The 21196-nt window shown below is 41.4% G+C and overlaps 1 protein-coding gene across 1 annotated transcript in view; it reads left to right on the top strand.

Annotated features, from left to right (window-relative positions):
* LOC134619291 (phospholipid-transporting ATPase ABCA1-like) overlaps positions 1 to 21196 on the top strand; it is a 172160-nt gene that overhangs the window by 64394 nt on the left and 86570 nt on the right. Inside the window, exons 22-29 of the mRNA XM_063465060.1 lie at positions 6514 to 6734; positions 7695 to 7770; positions 10410 to 10615; positions 13182 to 13230; positions 15296 to 15400; positions 15555 to 15578; positions 16116 to 16255; positions 20680 to 20807. Of these exons, the coding sequence (XP_063321130.1) occupies positions 6514 to 6734; positions 7695 to 7770; positions 10410 to 10615; positions 13182 to 13230; positions 15296 to 15400; positions 15555 to 15578; positions 16116 to 16255; positions 20680 to 20807 (949 nt within the window). The remainder of the gene's footprint in view (positions 1 to 6513; positions 6735 to 7694; positions 7771 to 10409; positions 10616 to 13181; positions 13231 to 15295; positions 15401 to 15554; positions 15579 to 16115; positions 16256 to 20679; positions 20808 to 21196) is intronic.

The following is a 21196-nucleotide window of genomic DNA, read 5'->3' as shown; positions in this document are numbered from 1 at the left end:
ATTGCCACAAACAGCCGTTAATACGGTTTTGTCCAGTAATTCATCTTACTGCCGACGCACATAATATCTGTCCAGCCTTTCCCACCACTGTGAAATCCATTTCTATCAACGTGATTTAGAGGGAAGGAAGCTAAATAAAAGAACCCAGATTTTCCAGCCTGACTTTGCTGTGCGCAGTGCGAGTACTAGCAATTTACCTGAGCACACCCAACTCCATTTGATATATCACTTTGCGCTGTAATGCACCGCAACACACTATAAATCAGAATACCTATGTGGGCCATCTGCAGTCCAAACACATTTATTTTTCCCCCAACTCACAGATGATGCAGTGCTTTTTGATTTTTTTTCCCTCTCCCCTTATAAACCACAACAAATCCCCAGGAAAATCATCTGAAAGTTTGAGCATCCCAAACAAAATGAGCTGGCGCAGTCAAAATAAACCTCAAATCTCCTCAGCCCTCCCCCTTCATAAGCGTAGCTTTCTTCCTGCATATGTTAAATTGACTGGGTTGCGGGCTTTGATTCAACTCGGGCATTTTGCTGGAGTTTATATAGAGTGAGATCCAGACTTGCTTGGCATAGGATAAAGCAGCAATACTTAACTGAGAAGGGATGGATTTAGCAGCTCAGCTGGTGGCAGCGCTCAGAGTGGGTGGAGGATGAAAAGGTGGGGTAATAGTTGGCCAAGCAAAAATGCCCACCTTGGGCTGCGGTAGATGACCTCTGAGTGTGTCCTTGTTTTTTGGGATGGTGTGACCTGTGCAGGATACAGACGCACATTTAACAAGCTCAGTGTAAAAACAGCCCTGCTCAGCAGAGGCGCCTGACCTTTTCCAGGAAACGCTCAGAAATTCAGCAAAGAGGTGATGTGCTGTGTACTAGATGTTTCTTCCAATCTGGCTTCTCTTTGTTTCTCTCATCTAACACCCTTACAAAAACCTAAATGTTCAGGTGTTACTGTATTTTAATGGCTTCATAGTACCATAGAGCGTTTATAGGGCACTTCATTCTCAGAGTGAAGGCTCACTGGAGTTCCCAAATATGGGAGGAGGCAGATACACCTCTAACATTTCTGGGATTGGGCTTAAGATGTTCCTTTTATTAAAGCTCATAGTTAGGGCTGCAATCCCATGATGCATTATGCACTTCTCATATAGTAGCATTCACTTCAATTCAATTCAATTCAATTTTATTTATACAGCGCCAAATCACAACAAAAGTCGCCTCAAGGCGCTTTATATTGTACAGTAGATCGCACAATAATAAATACAGAGAAAAACCCAACAATCATATCATATGACCCCCTATGAGCAAGCACTTTGGCGACAGTGGGAAGGAAAAACTCCCTTTTAACAGGAAGAAACCTCCGGCAGAACCAGGCTCAGGGAGGGGCGGCCATCTGCTGCGACCGGTTGGGGTGAAAGAAGGAAAACAGGATGAAAGACATGCTGTGGACGAGAGACAGAGATTAATAACAGATATGATTCGATGCAGAGAGGTCTATTAACACATAGTGAGTGAGAAGGTGACTGGAAAGGAAAAACTCAATGCATCATGGGAATCCCCGGCAGCCTACGTCTATTGCAGCATAACTAAGGGAGGATTCAGGGTCACCTGGTCCAGCCCTAACTATATGCTTTAGCAAAAAGGAAAGTTTTAAGCCTAATCTTAAAAGTAGAGATAGTGTCTGTCTCCCGAATCCAAACTGGAAGCTGGTTCCACAGAAGAGGGGCCTGAAAACTGAAGGCTCTCCCTCCCATTCTACTTTTAAATACTCTAGGAACAGCAAGTAAGCCTGCAGAGCGAGAGCGAAGTGCTCTAATAGGGTGATATGGTACTACAAGGTCATTAAGATAAGATGGGGCCTGATTATTTAAGACCTTGTAAGTGAGGAGCAGGATTTTGAATTCAATTCTGGATTTAACAGGAAGCCAATGAAGGGAAGCCAATACAGGAGAAATATGCTCTCTCTTTCTAGTCCCTGTCAGTACTCTTGCTGCAGCATTTTGGATTAACTGAAGACTTTTCAGCGAGTTTTTAGGACATCCTGATAATAACGAATTACAGTAGTCCAGCCTGGAAGTAATGAAGGCATGAACTAGTTTTTCAGCATCACTCTGAGACAGGATATTTCTAATTTTAGAGATGTTGCGCAAATGGAAGAAAGCGGTCTTACATATTTGTTTAATATGTGCCTTGAAGGACATGTCCTGGTCAAAAATGACTCCAAGGTTCCTCACAGCATTACTGGAGGCCAAGGTAATGCCATCCATAGTAAGGATCTGCTTAGATGCCATATTTCTAAGATTTTCAGGACCAAGTACAATAACCTCAGTTTTATCTGAATTAAGAAGCAGGAAGTTAGCGGCCATCCAGGTCTTTATGTCTTTAAGACATTCCTGCAGTTTAACTAATTGGTGTGTGTTACCTGGCTTCATGGATAGATAGAGCTGCGTATCATCTGCATAGCAGTGAAAATTTATGCTATGTCTTCTAATGATGCTGCCTAGGGGAAGCATGTATAATGTAAATAGAATTGGTCCTAGCACTGAACCCTGTGGAACACCATAATTGACCTTAGTGGGTGAAGAGGACTCTCCATTTACTTGAACAAATTGGAGTCTATTAGATAGATATGATACAAACCACTGCAGTGCAGTACCTGTAATACCTACAGCATGTTCTAATCGCTCTAATAAGATATTATGGTCAACAGTATCGAACGCAGCACTAAGGTCTAGCAGGACAAGCACAGAGATGAGTCCACTGTCAGAGGCCATAAGAAGATCATTTGTAACCTTCACTAAAGCTGTTTCTGTGCTGTGATGAGCTCTGAAACCTGACTGAAACTCTTCAAATAAGCCATTCCTCTGCAGATGATCTGTTAGCTGTTTGACAACTACTCTTTCAAGGATTTTTGATATGAAAGGAAGGTTGGATATTGGCCTATAATTAGCTAAGACAGCTGGGTCTAGAGATGGCTTTTTGAGTAAAGGTTTAACTACAGCCACCTTGAAGGCCTGTGGTACATAGCCGATTATTAGAGATAGATTGATCATATTTAAGATTGAAGAATTAATTAATGGCAGGACTTCTTTGAGCAGTTTTGTAGGAATGGGGTCTAAAAGACACGTTGATGGTTTAGAGGAAGTAATTATTGAAGTTAACTCAGAAAGATCAATTGGAGAAAAAGAGTCTAACTTAACATCAATGGTACTAAAAGTAGCTGTAGACGATATTACATCTGTGGGATGATTATTGGTAATTTTTTCTCTAATGATAAAAATTTTATTTCTGAAGAAGTTCATGAAGTCATTACTAGTTAACGTTAAAGGGATTGTTGGCTCAGTAGAGCTCTGACTTTTTGTCAGCCTGGCTACAGTGCTGAAGAGAAACCTGGGGTTGTTCTTATTTTCTTCAATCAGTGACGAATAGTAAGATGTTCTGGCTTTGCGGAGGGCTTTCTTATAAAGCAACAAACTATTTCTCCAGGCTAAATGATGATCCTCTAAATTTGTGACACGCCATTTCCTCTCCAGCTTACGAGTTATCTGCTTTAGGCTACGTGTTTGAGAATTATACCACGGAGTCAGGTACTTCTGATTTGAGACTTTAGTTTTCACTGGAGCTACAGTATCCAGAGTCGTACGTAGTGAGGAGGTAAAATTATTAACAAGATAATCGACCTCTGTTGGAGTAGCGTTCAGGTAGCTGCCCTGCTCTATGTTGGTACAGGGCATTGAAGATGATAACAGTGGGTGGATTATATTCTTAAACTTAGTTACAGCACTTTCAGAAAGACATCTACTTTGATAAAGTCTACTCTCCACTGCTGTGTAATCAATTATTGTAAATGTAAATGTTATCAGGAAATGATCAGACAGCAGAGGGTTTTCAGGAAACACTGTTAAATGTTCAGTTTCTAAGCCATATGTTAAAACAAGATCTAGAGTGTGATTAAAGTGGTGGGTGGGTTCTTTTACATTTTGAGAGAAGCCAATTGAGTCTAATAACAGATTAAATGCCAATTTGAGGCTGTCATTTTTAGCATCTACATGGATGTTAAAATCACCCACAATAATTATTTTATCTGAGCTGAGCACTAAATCAGATAAAAAGTCTGAGAAATCAGAGAGAAACTCTGTGTAAGGCCCAGGTGGACGGTAGATGATAACAAATAAGATTGGTTTCTGAGTTTTACAGCTGGGGTGGACAAGGCTAAGCATCAGGCTTTCAAATGAATTAAAAGTCTGTCTTGGTCTTTCGTTAATTAATAGACTGGTGTGAAAAATTGCTGCCACACCGCCCCCTCGGCCTGTGCTTCGAGATTTCTGGTAGTTAGAATGACTCGGGGGTGTTGATTCATTTAAACTAACATAATCATCCTGCTGCAACCAGGTTTCTGTAAGGCAGAGTAAATCGATTTGTTGGTCGATTATTAAGTCATGTACTAACAGAGACTTGGAGGAGAGAGACCTAATATTTAATAATCCACATTTCACTGTTTTACTCTTTGGTTCAGATGTGGATTCTGTATTGTTCTTTCTTTTTGATTTTTTATGTTTAAGTTTTTTATTGCTGGTTTTTGGTTTGTTTTTTGTCTGTTTGGGAGCTGACACAGTCTCAATGGAGATGGGTTTTTGGGGGGGTAGCAGGAGGAGAGAAGCTGCAGAGAGGCGTGTAAGACTGCAACTCTGCTTCCTGGTCCCAACTCTGGATAGTCAGATTTTGGGGGGTTTAATAAATTGGTCCATATTTCTAGAAATGAGAGCTGCTCCATCCAAAGTGGGATGGATGCCGTCTCTCCTAACAAGACCAGGTTTCCTCCAGAAGGTTTGCCAATTATCTATGAAGCCCACATCGTTTCTGGGACACCACTCAGACAGCCAGCAATTTAAGGAGAACATGCGGCTAAACATGTCACTCCTGGTCTGATTGGGGAGGGGACCAGAGAAAACTTCACTGTTCAGTAAAATTTATTTCATAATAGATTTCAATAAAAAGTTAAGTTATTTACTTAGGAACAAAGTGGATGTATTCAGATTATGATGTATGTAAACGGTTATAACCTGTTATTGTGAAGTCATAATAAAGTCCCTATACAATTAGTCAACTATAGACAAAAAGTTTGCCATGCCAACATGTTCTTGCAACTCGGAAAACCTTTTGTCATTTTAAGCATCTTTATATGGCATTATTATTACTTAGACCTTCAGATTTGTTCTGTTGACCTTGAAGGAGAGGTCAGAGGTCAAATGTGACTTATAAAAAGTATCGTATGAAGATTTAATATATGTTGACAATGCACAGCACACTTGTAAGAATCGTAGTTTCTAAATTATAAGGCTTTTTGGCACTTTTTGACCAATAAATCACGAAGTTGACTGATTGTTAACATGACCCCGCTCTACACGCCTACAAAGCTTTGTCAGAATTCATTCAATAACTGTAAACCAGCTATCAGTACTACAGGAAAGGTTGAGAGATTATAACAACCAGTAGGAATCGTTCTCCGGCACTGAACGTCACATCAGTGGGTTCAATGGTTATACCATTATTTGATCCTGATAGACAATTTTGATTGATCCACCAGTTGATACGGTGCCATCCACAATGCTTTTCCACTAGCGTGGCAACAAATCTGTTATTAAGTATCACTTATTGAGTCTTTTGGCCTCAGCAGTTCAAAGAAATTAAGACAGACCACTCTGTCAGTTCACTTTTAAGCAGGTTTCTTTCATAACAGTATTAAACGTGTCAGGTTAAATGTTTTTTTTTTTCAGCTTTAAAACATGGCAGGATCAAAAGTTACCCCCATACTCTGTGATACCACTTTCATACAGACTGCAGAGACACGACCACGCTGTGACTTCATTATAGATCTAGCCCTTTTCTTCTGATTACCGGGGTACGTGATAATTAATATGTGTTATCTGATACAGCATGATATGAAAGGATTAGAACACCTGTGAATAATCTTGCAATGCATGCTTTAGTTGTCATTGCAATTGGGCTCAGTTTGACGCCTCTCGAATCAAAGGACTCGCAGAACAAAAGGGAGAGCTGGAATAAAATGTGGTCTCATAGAAACGCTCAAAAGTAGGCTTAGGGTGGCCTTTATCATCATTTTAATTTTGTCCCAGATTCACACCCACGCACTCTTCTGGAGTTTGCTTTGTTGCCATGCGGATAAGTATGAGTAAAAAGAGAGAAGAAAAAAAAACACAGTGGGATCAACAATCCGGAGATAAGTGACTACCACGCAGATGTTGGCTTGATTTGAACAGTTTTGATCCGTGGAATCCTTTCTTGTGCTGCTTACGCTTAATGATGACAGTTGTTGAAACAAACAAGGTCCAAACTGAAAAAAATGGTTCAAACAGCTTTTTTTTTAATTAAAAAGAAAGCCTTAACTTGTTTTCTCCACATCAGCTTCACACACGAGCGTGCACGACGTTGCTCGTCCCATTCAGGCGACGCGGTCCCAGCCTCTCTCTGTTCCCCCTGCAGGCCGCACCATCATTCTGTCCACGCACCACATGGACGAGGCAGACATCTTAGGAGATCGCATTGCCATCATCTCCCACGGCAAGATGCGCTGCTGCGGCTCCTCCATCTTCCTGAAGAAACGCTTCGGCAGTGGCTACTACCTCACTCTGGTCAGAGACGGGAGTGGAAAGATGACAGCTCAGCGTAACGGCATCATCGATCAGGCCAAAGGGGGGAAGAAGGTAAGCGCGCTTTAGGTCTTCAAACTTACTCAGAGGAAACTTACTTTAGCAGCGTTTTGATTGATAATTGTGATAATCTGCTCACACAGTGAGTGAGGCCACTTTTTTAAGGCCTTAGAGATCTTTACGATCTTATTATTTAATTTAATGTTAAATCCCCCAAAATAAGGATTTTCAGCAGCAAGCACTTTGGCACAGCAGTAACCTCTTTCTCATCTGTTATTGACCAGCCTCTGACTTTCCAGAGTGCTCTCTTTCTCCTTTTACCACCCTCCCCCCCATAATGATCTGTATTTAGTCTGCCCCAGCATGAGAATTGGCATACGCCTACGTGCTGGATGATACTAATTGTCGCGGGGGAGAGGGGTGCTTCTCGCTTTCGCTCGCCAATGGTGCCTCGCACACTTAGTTTTAATCAATTGGAGCAAATGAACAAGATGCACCGGTGCCAGCAGGGCGAGAGCGATTACCATTTGTCTGCCGAGTCTTCGAGGTGAGCGAAGTCATTTGTTTAAGAGAAATAAACAAACGTGGAAACACCTTCGTGGGCGAGGTAGCGATTCAGCCCTCCTCCTTTTCCCCTGGATGTCATTTTGGTAATTAATAGGAAGAGTTTGCAATTACACACCTTTAACTGGAAAAAAAAAAAAAAAAAAGTTTAATTGCCCTGATCTCATTTCCTTGTGATTGAACTCCATAAAGAGAAGCAGCTCTTTAAAAATGTTTAACCTTTTTTTGTGCGCATGTCTTTGGCTGAACGACGGTGGCTTCATATTCCATTACAGGCTGACAGCATTATCTGTTGACGCATGCATGCGGCTTTATTTAGAGCAATTAAATAGAAACTTGTGGATGCCCGTTATTTGATTAATGCAAGACAGGAGTTGTCAGCGAGGCACTGTTCATCATTCTAAGAGGTAAGGTCTGATAAGGCCTTTCTAATCCAATTCTGATTAACAGGAGACAGACTGTCCTTTGAGCAGCAGCCCAGATGAAGGATTTGGCAGCCAAAGCTGGAGCAACTCTGATCCATCAGGTACCAGCTATCTCTGTTTACTGTCTGTCATGTGTTATGATTATTACCTTGTAAAACAAATGTTGCATGGAAATTTTTATATAGTTCCTTTATATAGTTTTTAAAAACACACACACATTTAAATGTGCGGTTTATTAGAGCGCACGCCAGTTCATCCTTTCTGAACCAGAAGAAAATAAAATCAACTCGTCATTACCAAACTAACAGATAAAACATTAAAGTATCTCCCCTCGAGATGGTTTTGAGAGGGCACAATAAAGAGATGAATTCGTGTGGGAAAAGTAGGATTTTTAGGATAAGAGAGATTAGAAATCTTTGAACCGCTGAAGTGTACTTTGACTAAAACGTCTTGCATGGTGTGACAAGTTCCTGGTGATTTAACGCTGATCTTGATCTCTTGCAGCGGTAGCGAGTTGTGCGTCTTGTTAGTTGAACTCCACAGCAGTGCTGATTGTCAACAGCCAGTGACACATTACTCACCTGTTCTCGTAAAGCGTTAAGCTGGAGCGTTCAGTGGCAGCGGGGCCAACTTGCCTGTTTAGCTCTTAGATCCACTCTTCACTTCACTTATTGCATGTTTAAGATCTTTTCAGTTTTAATCTGCAAGCAGCGATTAAAAAGTTTCACAACTCAATTTTAAAAAAGTACTCGATTTGATCTTTGCCCATTCTCCTCACTCCCTGAAAGTCCCATTCTGTTTGCACATGAGCTTAAATTTAAGAGAAGAGGAAAAATCTGCTTTGGTGTCAATCTCATCTGACCTGGCCGAGTCTGAGGCCCAGACTACAAACAGAGAAGAGGTGAAGGTGATGCGTCGTGCTACGAGAGTGACGAGGAGCATGCTGGATTCAGGATTTTGACTTTCACAGGCTTTGTGTGCCTCGATTTCAGTTATACATTTATATTGACTGACTGTACAGAAAACCAGACTGTTCTGTAATAGTAAAATATAAAGTTTTCATTAATTCACAGAAAATGTCTTTTTTTTTTCTGTGGACTCACTGTAAAAGAACTACAAACATAAAAAGAAACCAGATAGTTGTGTAACTGATGGCGGGAAAAACAGGAATATTTATATAATTTAATCCATTATTATTATTTATCATTAGTTTAGGTGTAGTATGAATGGTGCTTGGGGCTTTATTAATAAGAAAAGCTGTGAAACTTATGAAAATACATTTAAAAGTTAAAAGTCTATAAACTCCTTCATATTTTCTAAAGATGTACAGTGGGCTAGTTTAGAGTCTTTGCTGGCTCGATTCTGGCCCCCGGGCCTTATGTTTGACACCCCTGATTTACAGTGGGCGGTGTATGGAGTTATTCCTGGCGATGTGACTTTTTTACTGCTTTATTTTCTGTCAGTCAACCCTGCGGCGTCAGGTTGTCGCTGTAGTTCCACTGTAACGTCCCGACACATCTCGGGCGTCTCATTTGGTGGCAATGATCTGGTCTCATCAAACAACAGCTCCACTGCGTGAAGGCACGGATATTTGGCAACACAATCATTGCTCACGGCACAACCTACTCACCAAATTGCCTCTCTATCATTTTTTCGTCTTCCCCGAAGAAGTGTGGCATACGCCCAAGAACACAAGAGGACAGAATGGGATTTTTAGGTAGGGACCTATAAATAGCAGCGGCACTGAAATCAGCACAGAGATGTGCAAGAAGATGATGTTGAAGGGAAAAATGGGCAAATTCAAATTGGACATGGTTTCTGTTTTGATGTAGCATTTCCTTCAGCCGGGTCGTGGAACATGCTCCACGTGTAGTTCGTTTTCTCCAGCTGCTATTTTTCCTATAATCTTCTGCTTTATACATGATATTCTCTCATTTGCTTGACACAAGTTTTGACTATCTTAAATATAGAAATGTTGAGAAACTGCAGAAATAGAGCTGATTAATGCCCAACCGAATCTTCTGCTGGTTATTTGATTTGTTTTGATCATTCTCGGGCCTTGATCGCGTAAACAAAAGGTGCCCAATGCAAGTCATGATCAGAAGCAAACTCTAGAGCAGGCTCCAGGTTATTATGCATGGAAATAAAATCAGAATCAAACCTGCTGCTTCCTTCAAAAGGATTATATTTAAGACTGCTGATATAAGTCAGAAAATCCCATGAAATAAAATCACATTTCCTCAAGTGACAGCTCATTTCTCTTTATTGACAGACACAGGCAAGCAGAGCGAAACATACTTACAATTTCTCAAATATTTTCGACTGGTGTGAACCAGAGCCATTTACTTCTTCATAAAGGACCAGTGGTTGTTGAGCTGCAGTAATTATATATGAGAGGCTTTGGATCAATAATGGATGTGGTGCATTCTGCAACACTGTCTGCATAGATTCTCACTATAGACACGGGTTCAGAATGGATGAGATGGGGGAATAAGGTCCACTGATCTGTTACAGTGCTTTTAAATGTCACCTCATCAGGTGTGTTGTGATTGCAATATGTTGCACGGCGGTTTTTGAAGGATTTCACTGGTGAAGTTTCTCTGTGTGAACGCTGAGTTTGAAAGATGCTGTTGTTTAAATATTATATGTCTCCGCAGCCCTCTGTGCCGGCTGTTCAGCTTCAGCTCTTTCCCCGTCTTTAGAAGTTGTTTTGGCATAATTTTTGTGACTTTCCGTCCAGCAAATTTGTCAGCAGTGGGTCAGCTCGTGCAAAGACACGTCCCTGAGGCAATCTTCCTGGAAAGCATCGGTCAGGAGATCACCTACATCCTGCCCTACGGAGGAGCTAAAGATGGGACCTTTGGCACACTCTTCCGAGAGCTCGACCGAGCCATGGCCGACCTTGGCCTCACCAGCTATGGCATCTCGGACACCACCCTTGAGGAGGTAAACTAAACATGGGACTGACGGCCTTGTGCATATGTGTCATTTTTATAAATTCACTTTGCATCATATTGTTTCTATTTAAAATCTCCTTACTAATTTCATAGCAATTTGGAAATATGATGACTGTATTTTGCTAGGAAGGTACAGGCATTGAAATAGAGAAAAACAGAGCAAAATCAGTTTGACTAAGAGTTCAGACTGTGTAGTCACACCTTTCTAGCTTTTTAGAATTTCAAGGTTTTTTTTTCATTTCTTTAAGTAGTCTTCAAGAATAGTTCTCCAGGCTTCTTGAAAGACATTCAAAGCTGTTTTCTGGATGTTGGCTGCTTTTTGTTCTGTCAAAATGCTCCCACACTGCTCCAATAATGTTGAAGTCCGGGCTCTGGGGAGGCCAATCCATGACTGATGGTGGTTTTGGAGATCTTGTCAAAGTGATTAAATTATGAATGCAGAAAAGTACTGGCTGAAATTCAGCCCCAAACCACAACAGAGCCTCCACCGTGTTTTACAGATGGGTGTAGTCACTCACTGTTGTCTCTCCTGACCTCAATGTACAAATTTTGGATTCATCACTCCATCAGACTGATTGTAATTTAGCGTATTTGAGCCTTTTCTTCTCATTTCCCTTCTTAACAGCCACTCTCCCATTTAGACCATTTCTGATGAGGCTTCAGATGGATCAACTGAAGGGTCAGATGCCATTTTTTTAAGAATTTGATTTTGTTAGGAGCCCTGCGACAGACTGGCTACCTGTCCAGGGTGTACCTTGCCTCTCGCCCTAAGATAGCTGGGATAGGCTCCAGCCCCCCCGCGAGACTGAAAAGGATAAGGGAAAGAGAATGGATGGATGGACTTTGTTAGGCTTGCCACTTCTTCTTTTGTCCTCCATTTTTGAGGACATACAGTTTTCGCATCAAACTGTGTTGTCTTTGGTATTTTCTCATAGACTGTGCTAAAGACATTTTTGCAAATTATGTTTTTGTGACAGAAAACCCCCAGCACTCCCATTGAGTTATGCTTGAATGATTCATAGGTCAGTGTTAAGAGGCTCAAGAAACCAAACATTCCTCTGAAAATGTTCAGGTACAAGGACTGGATGGAAAGTGAGTGAAATAGCAGCCAGTGTTCAAAGAGGAACTTTGAACCTCGAAAGCAAAATATAAAGAAAAGAGTGGTGGCTCAAGACTTCTGCACAGTACCGTAGTAGGACTTTTTTTTCGTCTTTTTCTTCTTCTCAGTGATAATGGAAAAAAAAAAATCATTTGCCGACATTTTGTAAATCTCACCCAAAACAAGTAAACACTATAATAAACCAACCTTTTTACATTTTAGCCAATAACCTGAGCTGTGGGTCTATTATCCACTCTTTTCTTCAGATCCTGTTATTGATTTCTCTTTCTTCTGCTAAGACACTGATGATGATGAAAACCATATCTAATTTCAGAGCGAACAAATTTGTAGTGATTGATAAATTTTGGATGAACGTGCTCAATGCGGTTTTAACCAGACCAACACTGGAGCGCTACATTCGCTTTCTAAAATTCTCCAGCGCGGTTTGATCGCCATTCAATTTTCCTCACATATTTTCCTGCTCCCTTCCTCGTTTTCACGTCATACGCTTTTTTCAAAACCATGACTCACCATCATGATATAAGAAAAAAATAATAAAAGACTCAAGCATCATTTTACTTGCAGTTGCAGAACGTTTTTACTTTCTCTTTGAACTAATACATAAGCGTCATATTGTAGATTGCAGATCAATGTTCCCCAGAAGCACTGACCCATAAACAAATGACTCAAGCAGCATGTTTGCCACACAGACCCGTCCTGGATCATAAAGCTGAGTGACTCTTCCCTAATACTCTTCATGTAAGGTTGACATGCATTAAACACTCACGGCCTGCGGGCGATGTGAATAATTCCTTTTGAATTCCCGCAATTCAGCCACGCCATGGTTATTTCATCCATCCGTGTTTTCTTTTGAAGTCCGAACGCTCTGAAACACGCAGTTATTCGCTATGTGTGAAAAATAAACAGGAACTGATAAGGCATTGACGTTAATAAAGTAACGCATAAAAATAATATAGCCCGGCTTTTCATACTGCTTTATGATGTCAGAGCTTGTATTTCGCGCCCCCTGAATAAAATAATTCAACACATCAAATAACATCCAGTCTCCCAGCAGCGTGCCTTTTGAGAGGTCAAATGATGAAACATAGTCTAACTCGTACACCCGAAAATGCTCACAAATAGGGAGATTTATTTATTTTGCTGTGTAACCTGGATTCATAAATAAAGTCAAGGAGGGCACTTCGCTCAGAAACTCCACTTGGCAGGTGTTCAAGTAAAGGTTGCGATCTCTGGATGCACATCTGTGATCTGATTCTGAACAGAAACCTTACAGGGAGCACTCCGACATCTGTAGAGGTTTATTTGTTAAGCATATTTTTGATTTGTTTATTAGAAAAAAAAATAGCTACACAGTCGCTCAGTTAATGCTCCACAACTGCAGTATCATAACTTTGCATTTATAGATAATGTGGCTAATATGTTCGGTTTTTTACAGATATTCCTTAAAGTGGCGGAAGACACTGGAGTGGATGCAGATATACCACGTAAGCGGACCAGTAAACACCACACTGTGCTATCATCTCTGATGTAGATTAAACACATCGACAAACTATAAATATATGATTGTCAGTGTTAATGCATTGAAACATTCTGTCAAATAAACAAAATACATTTCTGTGAGGGGCGCTTGAGTCAAAATGGGATTGTTATTCCATCTGTAGTGATATATTTTTAGTAGAGTGGCTTTGCTCTGGGCCTCTCCACTCGTCTACATGAATGTGGAAGGTCTGAAGGTGTGGAGAGCACAAATGTCACATTCAGTGTGTATGGGATTGCTTTTTGGAAATGGAATGAATAGTTTGAAATGGAGGAACTGCGTGGGTTGCAAAGCAGCTTGCAGAAGCAGCAGCAGCAGCTCTGTACTCTTTCTAGGCCCAACTTTAATGGCATGCCTCATATGAGATTTGCAAACAGGTTGCCTGAAGTGGTGCTGTGGTTAATGCGTACACCCACCTTGTCCCAAATACATCAAATATGGCTGCTGTTTAATAACTAGTGGCATCTCACAGACACCCACAAGGTGTTTTTTGGTGTGACTGTGATACCAAACTAGATTGTGGCAATAGTGAGATGGAGCTTACTACCAACTTGGCACGTATGGATGCTTGCAAAGGAACCAGTGAGTGAAAGGAGGAGTAAAAATACTGCAACTGCTACCCTGTGAACATCCTAGGTCACCTCATTGAGTTATCACATTCACAAGATTTACAGAAAACTTGCCCTTCTACCTTCTACGTGAGGTTGAGGTCACTTCAAACTTATATGAGATTTTTCGTGGATGCCCGTGTGGTATGAATTTGAAAATCCTACGTCGACTCGTTCTCGAGTTATGGCATTCACAAACTTGGGTGTCCACTCCACTCCAGTGGGCGGCGACGACAATACCCCATCGACCTTTTATGGCTAACGGGGTAAAAAGCGAGTGAGAATGAAATGAAGCCATATACAAACTCCAAACAAGGACACAACCCTCAGTCTCCTTGATGTCAAAGCTCTCAACCAAATCTCCAACTTCCAAATGTGGACTTTAAAGACGACCCTTGGAGTCACGGCTCCGACACCCAGGGGCATCATTTACACCAGCAACACGTAACAGGACTGGGAGTACTTCAAGCCTGGAGATGAGAACACCTTAGAACGACCCCTGAATGTTATAAACAAATCAGCCCGTTTGCAGAGTAATTCCACTTTAAGCTTTTAACATCTTTTGATGACACAACAATTTTTAAGAAGGAAGTTTTTAACACTGACACACAGCAGGAAAATAAATAAACTCATCAAATATAAAGCAGCAAGCTTTACTTATACAAATACAGAATATGGTTGCCACATAAGGCATGTCTGTATTGCCTTCAGCTTTTATGCTGCTTTTTAATGCTGCTTAATAACTAGCCATTTGGTTAAATTACGTAGACCCATTTAGGTAGCTGTAAAAGCAGTTTGCCAATCAGAACCTGGCATTTGAAGCAGATCCTGGCTCCAAAAAGGCCATTTGATTTTGGTGTCCATCCTCTAGATACATTAATCAAAATGAACTAAAACCAACAAAGCAGCCTAAAGCAGGATTTAATTACTGTGTGTAAAGGTCTCAGAAATCAGCACGACTGCATTAATGACGATGAACTAAGCACATGTTCACTGGCTTCTCAGGCCACGAGTCGCTTTTATAGCAGTACTTGCAAAAGATGACTCAGATGTAGGTAGAAGTTATTTTCCTTGGTTTGGGTTCGTCTGCCCCAGTAGAAGGACGACTGAAATAAAAAAGACACGGCGCTTTCCAGCCCTGCTTTCATGTGTCACTGATTGACCTCAATGGGTAAATCTCCCGTTCCCATCTTTTCACAATTTTTGTTTGCAGCCATTGCCGAGCAACCTCACTTATCGGCCTAATCTCAAAAATCGGATTTCCTCGTGTTCCTGAAACACCTGGGTTTGTGCTTTTGCAGGGAATAATATGGCGTCTTGCAGGGCAGGTTGCTGTTCTTATTGTTATTTATAACCCTAAATTGGGTCAGGCCATAACAACATATCTTATTTGTATTCCCACAGCGACAAAGGAGCTGTTTGTGAGAGACAGCAAAAGAAGGTCCCGCGAAGCCAAGAGGAACAGCATTGCCAGCGTCCACTCAAAAACAGAGCAAACCACCAGGAAGAGTGGCAAGTCCTTCATATTTATCTTTTTTTTTTTTTTTTTTGATGAAGGCAAACAGATGAATTAGCAATATTTTAAATTTAAGAGTTTTAAAAGCTCATTAAATGAACTGCACTTCCTGTTTAAATCTTGGTCTTTCTTTTGTTTCTCATCTAGAAAAGTTCACAAGTAAAGTTGAAGGTAAGTATTTTTGTTTTGTCCTCAATGGTTTGATCTTTACAACTATTATTTTTTTCACACCACACCCTTTGTTCCTCAGTTATTAATTTGATTTAGTTTGGCTTCAGTTTGATTGTTTCCCCTCAGGTGAGACAGCATAATACCAAGAAAAACTCACTTTCAAGCAGGCTTCCCTTTCACTACACATTATCTCACCTGTCTTTTACACCTTAAATGTGTGCCTTTCATCACAAAACTGGCCTTTGATTCAAGCTTTTTTGCAAATTTTCACAGTGAATGCTTCTTAATAATGAAAATATGTAAAACAAAAGGTGTCCAAGGCCTGTGTTTGTCAGTGTTTTCCTTTTGAGTCAGGCCCAGATACATGAAATGAAAAAAAGTAAAATTGCCACTTTGAGGAATGAGCTAGTGGCGCTGGCCAGTTTAACACTTAAGTTATATTTGATCAGCCCATTAGTGGTGCTGAAAAGCATGCTCAGCAGATCTTTTACATAGGCATGGATGATAAATAATGCTGAAGGTTAACGTCTATTCCAGACATAAGGAAGAGCCCCAGTGACAGCGGGAGGGGATCCGCGGTCATCACCGGATGGAAGCTGATCAGACAGCAGTTCCTGGCGCTCTTTATTAAGCGCTTCCACCACGCCCGAAGGAGCCGCAAAGGACTCATTGCCCAGGTAATGGCCTCAGTCTGTCATATTGATGGATTGAAGGGTTATGCTAGTAGGGTTGTATGGGAGGATCAAGGTAGGATTGCGCAAAATACATGTTAGCTTTCAAAATCAGTTAATGGCATATGTGATAGAGTGAGCTCATTTAAAACCTGGATGGAAGACTCATCCATCTTGATGGAGTCAATAGTTACAGGGTTTAAAATGTTGGTAGAGAAATCGACACTGACGGCAGAATATGAGCGCTGAAAAATGTGAACGGCGGCGTCCAGGATGATGTAGCGTCGTGTCAGTAAAGTGCATGTCCGATGATCGTCTCTATCTCCCCGACGGCACACGTGGGTGTACCAAAAGCACGCCCAGAGGACAAAAGTCAGGCTGCGATTGGTGCTGTGGAGGAAGTTTGAGTGTTTGGACCCAATCAGTCAGTTTCTGTAATTGGAAAAGAAAATGTCAATATCCGAGTCCAGGTATATATTTTTCAGTCTCAGCGTCGCACTTTGAAAGAACAGCACGTCTGTAGGCGGGAAGCCATGAATCCGTTTGTGTGCTGGCTTCAGTTAGCGCCATCAGTTTCACCTGATCGCCCTGATTGGCACCAGAAAGCCAAAGTGACACCCATGATTTGTTTTTCCTTCATTCCACCGCGTGCTAATCATGTGTTTTCATTAGCCACGTATTAAATGCGATCGCATAACAATTACAGAGATGACAGATTGCTGTTAGCTTATTAAGTGTATGTCTATATTATTTTGCTCCTCATAAACATAATTTCAGAAGTCAAAACCAATAAGCAGACGTAATTTAAACAAGTCAAAACCAATTTCAGTAAACAGCAGTTTTCCAGGTACTTCATTGATTATTTTCTCAACTTGTAAAAAGTGTGTTCTGACCTAAAGTGTGCTTGCGCTCACACGCACACACAAACTCCTTGCGTACGTGGACGTCGTGCCGTTGCATCATATGTGACAGCAGCCGTTGTGGGGAACTAGCTGAAAACTAAAGAGTGCAGCTCATCCTTTCCTGTGTGAGAGGAAGGAGGAGTGAGGAGGAGAGCGAGCAGTGTTTCACCTTTGCGAGGTGCGGGCTCTTCTTGTAATTTGCTGCAGTACCAGCCCCCCATTAGTCACTGTCAATCTCGGACGTCCCTCTTTAGTGGGGACGCAGAGCAGGAATAGAAGGATAAGTGTGCGAATGCGGATGTACAAGGGAGCACATTGTCTGCAAGGGCACACCTCCCGGCTCTTCCTCTTTATTCATTTGGTTAAAGGGTTTCTTCCCTCCCCCCCCACCCCCGCCCTGTCATGTCAACAGCTCCCATTGTCAGCAGATATGATTGTGTAGTGAGGTAATCTGCTCCAATACAAATGGTTAGGGGAATATAAAAGAGATTACGGTGAGAAACACAAAAGGAGTGATTTATGGGGCTGGAAGTTGGGGACGGGTGAGTCTTGGCACTGTCAGAATCGGGCAGAGGCGGTTATTGGTTATGTTGTGGCGCCGAGGACTTGAAGGCTTCTCGTGTTTGGGGCTCACTCTGAACTGAACTGACTGCAACTCCCCATTTAAGCACTAACAGGAAAATAGTTGATAAAGTATTAATTTGTTCAGTTTAACTATGTTTTTCTTTTTGTTTAAAGTTGTGGATATTAACTTTTATTGGCAATAACAAGCACTTTAGTGTGTGGAGCGATTATGTTCATTTCCAGCTCTGTATTTCTATTATTGGACTTGACTAGAATAGCGTTACATGAGGAAAAGTACAAAATAACCATTATTAATCTTATACTGGGGCTTGAGCTTGGTGCAGTTCATACCGTTTATTTAATGTTCTTCTGATTGGCTGCCCCTCTAAAACAGAAGGCTTGAAGAGTATGTAGGTGCTCACAGCTAGAGCTATGGGCCTATGTATCTACTCCCGCTCACATGGACACAAAAGTAGAAAAACAACAGTCTAAAACTGCACATTTACAGCAGCACAAAGCTTTCAGTCCACAAAGATTACATGTAAATACACTGAGTTACATTATCTGACGCTTCAGCCATGTGTTAATATGAATATTCACCATTGTATATATGTATAGAGACTCATTGGCTTTATTAGGTGCATCCGTTCAGCTGCTTGTTGATGCAACATTAATATTAAGCCAATCACATGGCAGCAACTCAGTAAGTTTAGGCATGCAGACGTGTTTAAGCCGACCTTCTGAAGTTCAAACTCAACATCAGAATGAGGTGATTTAAGTGACTTTGAAGGTGGCGTGGTCGTTGTTGGTGCCAAACGGACTGGTCTGAGTAGTTCAGAAACTTTCAGAAACTGCTGAGCACAAAACCATCTCTGGAGTTTACAGAGAATGTTCTGAAAAAGAGAAAATGTCTAGTGAGCTGCAGATCCATGGGAGAAAATGCCTCGTTGATGCCGGAGGTCAGAAGAAAATCAGACTGATTTAAGCTGAGCAGTCAATGCAACAGCCACTTGTTACAACCAAGGTATGCAGAAGAGCATCTCTGAGCCTTTAAGCAGATGGGCTACAGCAACAGAAGACCACACAACGGGTGACACTAATGTCAACTAAGAACAGAAAACTGAGGCTACAGTTTACACGGGCTCACCAAACTTGAGCAATAGAAGGCTGGACGTGGACCAAAATCTCTGAGGAATGTTTCCAGCACCTTGTTGAATGTTTGCCAAATGTCTAACCCTGTACTAGCAAGGTGTACCTAATAAAGTTACTGTATATGATGGAAAACAAGGAAAAACATAATATCCCCCTTTAAGACTACAGAAAAATATTCAATGAGCTGCTATTATCCACTTTAATGCAAGCTGTGGCATTAAATTTATTATTCACCGGTGTAATTGGATTGACACGAATGGTTGTTTTGGAGAAGTCTGTTTGTAATGAGGCTTTTGACTTTGCTGCAAAAAGAAAAACACACACACACACACACCACAACACAACACATCTTATTCATGTTGTGTTTTTACCCATTTTGCATATAATCCCATCCTCTACTTTAAATCCCCTCCAAACTTGAGAATGCGATAAACTCATGCATTGTTCATGTGAGTGCTTTGGCTTTGTGAGCGTAATGACTTCTCCCTGTTTTTTTGCCGATTTCTCTCAATGGAAGAAGTGCCAGCTGTCACCTGCAATTACTGCCGAGAGAGGGAGGGAGAGCGAGGGAGCAACTGAACAAGAATAGTTCTTTCTCTCTGCGGTCTGCCATTAAGCTTTTCAGTCTCATTGCTGCTCTTTATCTTCCCTCCAAGCACATTTCCGTGGCCATAGCTCCATGTAGTAAATTCAGGATTTCAATTGTAGCATCTTGAATTGGCCTTGCAAATTGCATGCCCCGCAATTAATCAAGTGTGTGCAAACCTCCCCTTTGCTGCCGAGCGCACCCCGACCTATGAATGATTAAACAGTAAAGATATCTCGCACTTTTTTTCCCCCCCACACAGACCTTTTTGTCAGCTCTAACAATATAATGAAAAGCAAATTACATGATGAAGAAAAGAGGATTTGGAGGGTGGGGGGTAGTATTGTTGCAGCGTCTGTTTTTTTTTGTTTTTTTTTAAACACACACACACACACACACACACACACACACACACACACACACACACACACACACACACACACACCCTCAAGACAAGAGAATTGCGAGAAACTAATTACATCAGAGTGGCCAGATGATGGTGGCAGTGTTGGAAGTGTTTAATCAAACTCATAAAGCATGGAGAAGTGCCCAAACAAGTTGGCGGGGAGCATATTAATGTGTACACATTATTGCGTCGGTGCCCCGCCGCTGTTGATCGCATCAGTCCGGACCGCGCCACGTGGAATGTAATAACAGCGCGGCGGCTCGGTGGAGGCGCGGCGGTGAAGTCGATCTCTCGTCGACCGTTCCGAGTGCATAAAACGCGCGCCTGGGTCGCACGTGCAGGGATCCTAAAACGAATGCATAATAATGATTGTTTGTATTTGTTCAAAAGGAATCTGGCTCCGATTCCGTCCACCCGCTGCGTGCTGTGACATTATATTGGCGATAAAACGAATCCAACTCGCTTCCTGCATCTGTGCAGGAACTGTGCAGGAACTGTGCAGCACATTCATGATTAAATGAAACTTCAAGGCTTAAATTTTTTTTAAAAAAGGAAGCATGAAGGATTTGTGTTTCTGATTTTGCTCGAGAAACTTTGGCGAGTAGTAAAACTGTTTCAGTTTCGTTACTTTCTCCTTTTTTTATCTGCTGCAATTATTTCCCTAGACTTCAGCGAAATCTGTTTTAATTGATTTCTGTTACATTTTGCTTCAAAAGAGCTTCAGATGTAAGATAAATGTCTGGGGCAGAGCTGAAACTGTTAAAAGGAAAAAAAAGAAAGTCGTTTTTTTTGACTGTTAAATTTGTCACCATCCTCCTAGGTGGTCTTGCCTGCTTTTTTTGTCTGCCTGTCTCTGATCTTCTCCCTCATCGTCCCGCCGTTCACCGAATTTCCACCCTTGGAGCTGCAGCCCTGGATGTATGGCCTGCCTCAAACCACCTTCTATAGGTAACGTGTTTAAGATGTAGTAATGATTTGTGGTTTTTCTTCAGGTATCAGTTAAAATGGCATTTTAATCGAGTCCCCCCTGAGATTCTAATTTAGATTTGAGCGTTAACAACAGCCTGTGATTTATTTTTTATTTTTTTAAGTTTAGGAGATACTGCTGCTGAATGATGTCATACAACAGTAACATCAGTAAGGTTATTGCAGTTTCATGAAACCGAATCAACGTGATTTTCACAGCGAAGAAATCTTTTAACAAATGATCTGTACTGTTATCAGAGGCAGATGGGGTCTGAATAATTTAAGGGAGCAGTGGGTAGTTGTAATAGCAGACATGGTTGAGAAGATAAACAAGACACTATGCAACTGTGTAGGAAAGTTCAACTTCAAAG

Source organism: Pelmatolapia mariae, linkage group LG3_W, assembly GCF_036321145.2.
Source record: "Pelmatolapia mariae isolate MD_Pm_ZW linkage group LG3_W, Pm_UMD_F_2, whole genome shotgun sequence".
NCBI lineage: Eukaryota > Metazoa > Chordata > Actinopteri > Cichliformes > Cichlidae > Pelmatolapia > Pelmatolapia mariae.
This window is presented reverse-complemented; position numbering and strand designations above follow the sequence as displayed.